Below are 4,237 nucleotides of genomic sequence, written 5' to 3'. Positions count from 1 at the left end.
AGAGAGAAGAAACAATAATGTACAGTAGGTGGAAAATAATGTGTTTTTTTAACCTTAAAACGCATAAACACATTTCATTACACCAAATACACCAAATAATGTTCTTTTTAGCAGCATCATATGACCCCTTTAAGTACAAAAACCGGACGAATCCCTTTAAATATATCATCTGATCGATGTCTTGAGGTGTGGTAACCGTAGTATAAGTGGAATAATTGACTCTGGGCCGTTGAATTATTAGAAAAATAATGCACACCCGTCGTCAATTATTCCTTACGTATAAGACAGTAAGACAAAGAGAAATGATTCAGATACAGAAAAGTGTTGTTATTGTTAACTACAACTCAATGATTGAAATAAAGCTGAAATAAAATATAAATATGACATGAAAATGTACTTAAAGATAACTCAAATAAGGTGAAGTACTACAAAAAGTAATACTAAAACTGAAATAAAAAGCTGCACATAAAATGCATAAATGCACATAACAAAATGACTACAACTTTAACTAAAATCACAATAAAATCTGAATATAAAAAAACAACATTTAATTCAAAATATTAATAAATACTATGATAGTACAATATATAACTGATACTAAAACAACTCTGATACAGAAGATAAAGCAGAAAAATCTGAAATCAAGTCTTAAATTCATCTACACCTTTCTTGATGCTTTTTATGAAACCTTCATTGGGAGGTAGTGCTGAAGATGGGTGTGTGATGCGTTCTGGGATGCGTAACTTCTGTCTCACGACTGGGTGCCTCAGCAGGGCCACCTGACCCAGTGAGAAGAGGTTAGAGGTCATCCAGTAGGTGAACACTGCCTGTAAAACACACAGATCAAACGACACTACGGAAATCAATACAGCATGACAAGCCAAGATGGATCTCATAACGAATACAGTTGAAAAACTCGAAAAGAGCGTGTGAAAGACTAACCGTGGGGAAGTTAATCGTCATAGGGAGGATCACAAAGGGCATGATCCTGAAGACAGTCTTCATGGCCCTCATATTGGGGTTGTCAACACCAGATTCAGCTCCCAACTGTAAAAAATAATTGTAAACATTTTAAATTGCTGTAATACTCCAAAAATACGTCTGTCAAGCTCCAGAAAAAAAACAGCATTGACATAGTCTACACAACTACATTTTAAGTCTTCTAAAGCCACACAATAGCTTTGTGTGAAATACAGGTGTTGAAATCTATATTTTAGCATTTAAAAAGTAGAAATATGGTGATTTAAAAAAAAAAAAATCAGTCACAACATACTTTCGTTGTTAGGAAAAGAGCTTCTTCAAAATATTTAAAATATTTGTTCCATTTCATAAAGTAAGCCAAATGGTTTTGGAATGACATGACAGTCAGTAAATGACAGTCAATTTTCATTAACTATTCCTTAAATAACTACCTCTAAGATGGCAAACATAGTGCTAGTCACGGCAATGGGGAGAATGTAAAATGGATCAGCTGTGGTTAGGTCTGTGAACCACCAGAGGCCTCCAGTCTGCAAACTTGGTACGGGGAGATATGCCATTTTACGCAAGGCAATGAAGAAAGAGATGAAGATCGGAGCCTGAGGAGTAAAGGGGATCAAAAAGGTATATATGACTAAACAGCAGCTGACTAACCAAGTTATTTCATCTTGACACCTAAACAGATGTTCACAATAACGAAAGCATTAACGGTCACTGACCTGTGCCATGGGCACTAGGAACCCACGCAAAGGGTTCACATCATATTTCTTCTGAAACATCATCAAGTCAGTGTATGCTTTTGAAACTGGAAAAAAAAATGATCATTTTAAATTTGATCAGTAAATGATTGTAATTCACTACTAAGAGTTGGGGACTACAATGAGAGAACAAATTAAAGATCAAAGGACAGAAAAAAAGGCCAATGCAAGAGATAAGATCATTTATACACTCTGACTATATAAAAGGTAGGGGAAAAAATTAAGAAAAACAAGGTTTAGAAAATGAGACACTTACATTCAAATTTGTTACCGCTCTGCTTGGCCTCATTCATGCGGTTGGTGAGCTTGGTCATTTCTGGCATGACGTTGTTCAGTTTGGCTGCTTCCCTCTGTCCCTTTACAATGACTGGGAACACAGCACACCGAGCAAAAATGGTGCCTGAGGAGAAAAGACAGAAAGATTTGATTTAAAAAATAATAAGAAGAAGAACATTTAAATAAATAAAATTACAAAATATGAAAATAAAAATAAAGTAAAATATGAGAGAATAATATCAATTCTAAATACATAAAAAAAAAAAAACATGCAAGTGGCTATTCAGGAGGACAATTATTCTACAGAGAACCATACATGTAGAATGGAACATTTATTTGAATAATGTGTTGACATCTTTCTTGGTCATCTTTTAAGTGGTCTGTGTTGCTGTAAAACCACCTAATTCATGTTTGGATTTAAAAGATATCTGATCAATAAATTACACTCGTTATATATACCTGCAACAATGGCCCCCCACCATGGCAGCCCAATGCTAACATGCATAAACTCCAGCAGATTCTGGATCAGGCCCACAGGTGTGTTGCTGCCTAGGCCGAGCTCTGATAGGCTGACTTCAGCTCCAACCTCCTGCAGAACATCCAATGCAGTGAGAGGAGCCTCGGCCACCTGCTCTGTGATTGGTGGTGTGACTGCGGGGGCGGGGTCAGCAGAAGGACTTGGAATGGAGACTGCATCAGATATTGCACCATTTACAGGTTCAAATGGAGTTGAAATGCTCTGCAAAATTTCTGTCGTCTGTAAAATAAGCAAAATACTTCTTAATCTATCAAAGAAGTCAATTCACAAAAAGATTTTCAGAGACCCGTTTAATGTAATTGAGATTAATGGAAAAGTGTACATGAAGTAGTAGAAAAGCTCTGCCACTGTAATTAAACTCATTTTGAGCAACCCACCTGTGAGCTGTTGTGTCTGACCGCCACTGCACTGACCAGCAGGAACTGGCCATGATTGGGACACCCAAGAAGTGCCCTAACTAGAGGACCCCTACTTCCTCTGCCAGTGTGAAGACGTGATCTCGGTACAAACCACTGCAACAAGATAGCACAAACTGTTTTTTTTTCTGAATTCTATCAAACACAGGCCTTTTAAAAATACAATAAACTACAAACAATAGGGAGTTTGGGATATTTACGTTTATTCATTTAGTAGACACTGTTATCAAAGCAACATTCAAATTAACATCACAAGCAATTTGATGGAAGAGCAAAAAATATTTACAGTACACAATTCCAAGTTTTAAGTATAAATTAGATTAGTAAACAGGCAGAGATGATATGCAAAAAAGAAGAAAGAGAATTTTTTTAATTTAAAAAATAAGATTTATTTAAAGCTGCAGTCCGTAACTTTTTTGTGTTCAAAATTTACAAAATTTATATATTAAGCGATTACACCATGAATCCATTTTCCAGACCGTGTTTTTGGCTTGTGCTGAATCACTACGGTACACCTATAATAAGTGTTTATAGTCGGACTATTTAGACTGGCTCGGGTAGGTACCGCTGCGGAGTAGCCCAGTACCTGCGTGATTCGCCATAGACATAAACAGAGAGAAGTAGCTCCGGCTACAATGTTCTTCCTCAAGACGCACGCAGTTCTGTTTATTAACCGCTAGAGCGCCTAAAGTTACGGACTGCAGCTTTAAAAAGTGATTTTGCTAGAATATCTAAGCCAGTGGTTCTCAACCTTTTTGTCTTAAAGGCCCCCTACTTTCCAACACAATATTCAAAGGCCCCCCACATAAGATAATATTATCAGAAATAACTACAATTAAGTACAAAATATTAATAACAAAAATGGGTGTCAGTATAGGTAAATTAATTAATTACAATTTATTCTGTGATTGCAGAAGCTTTAAGAACTCTGTTCTTAAATAAATGTAAAAAAAAACTGTTTTTGAGGGGGGAAAAGAAATTTATCTTTAGTTTACTGATTTTAGTTCAGTAAAGACAGTTTAATTTACTTTATCTTGATTTTTCATTGCATTTTAGTTATGTTAGATGATTAATTATTAATTAATATTAAGAAGTTAATATATCAATAGTGATATAAATATATCAATTATTATAGTAATTATAATAATAATTTAAGGTGCCTCCTGGATGAGAACCACTGACCTAAGCTCTATAGTTTATACAAATTGTAAGGGAAATGAGTAATCAGTCACATTATGTTGTTATTCTACATTAAATGTAAATAACAAACA

The 4,237-nt window shown here is 35.2% G+C and overlaps 1 protein-coding gene across 1 annotated transcript in view; it reads right to left on the bottom strand.

The window, feature by feature from the left end:
• The window catches only part of LOC107679275 (mitochondrial inner membrane protein OXA1L-like), a 10,883-nt gene that overhangs the window by 6,162 nt on the left and 484 nt on the right, over nucleotides 1–4,237 (bottom strand). Inside the window, exons 2-8 of the mRNA XM_016474791.1 lie at nucleotides 2,928–3,062; nucleotides 2,472–2,769; nucleotides 1,993–2,136; nucleotides 1,698–1,783; nucleotides 1,413–1,577; nucleotides 943–1,047; nucleotides 665–827 (exon numbers count right to left, since the gene is read on the bottom strand). Of these exons, the coding sequence (XP_016330277.1) occupies nucleotides 665–827; nucleotides 943–1,047; nucleotides 1,413–1,577; nucleotides 1,698–1,783; nucleotides 1,993–2,136; nucleotides 2,472–2,769; nucleotides 2,928–3,062 (1,096 nt within the window). The remainder of the gene's footprint in view (nucleotides 1–664; nucleotides 828–942; nucleotides 1,048–1,412; nucleotides 1,578–1,697; nucleotides 1,784–1,992; nucleotides 2,137–2,471; nucleotides 2,770–2,927; nucleotides 3,063–4,237) is intronic.

The sequence above is a fragment of the Sinocyclocheilus anshuiensis genome, unplaced genomic scaffold (assembly GCF_001515605.1).
Source record: "Sinocyclocheilus anshuiensis isolate Anshui unplaced genomic scaffold, SAMN03320099.WGS_v1.1 scaffold1644, whole genome shotgun sequence".
In the NCBI taxonomy this organism is placed as follows: domain Eukaryota; kingdom Metazoa; phylum Chordata; class Actinopteri; order Cypriniformes; family Cyprinidae; genus Sinocyclocheilus; species Sinocyclocheilus anshuiensis.
The sequence above is the reverse complement of the archived record's forward strand: the minus strand, read 5'-3'. Positions and strand labels throughout refer to the sequence as shown.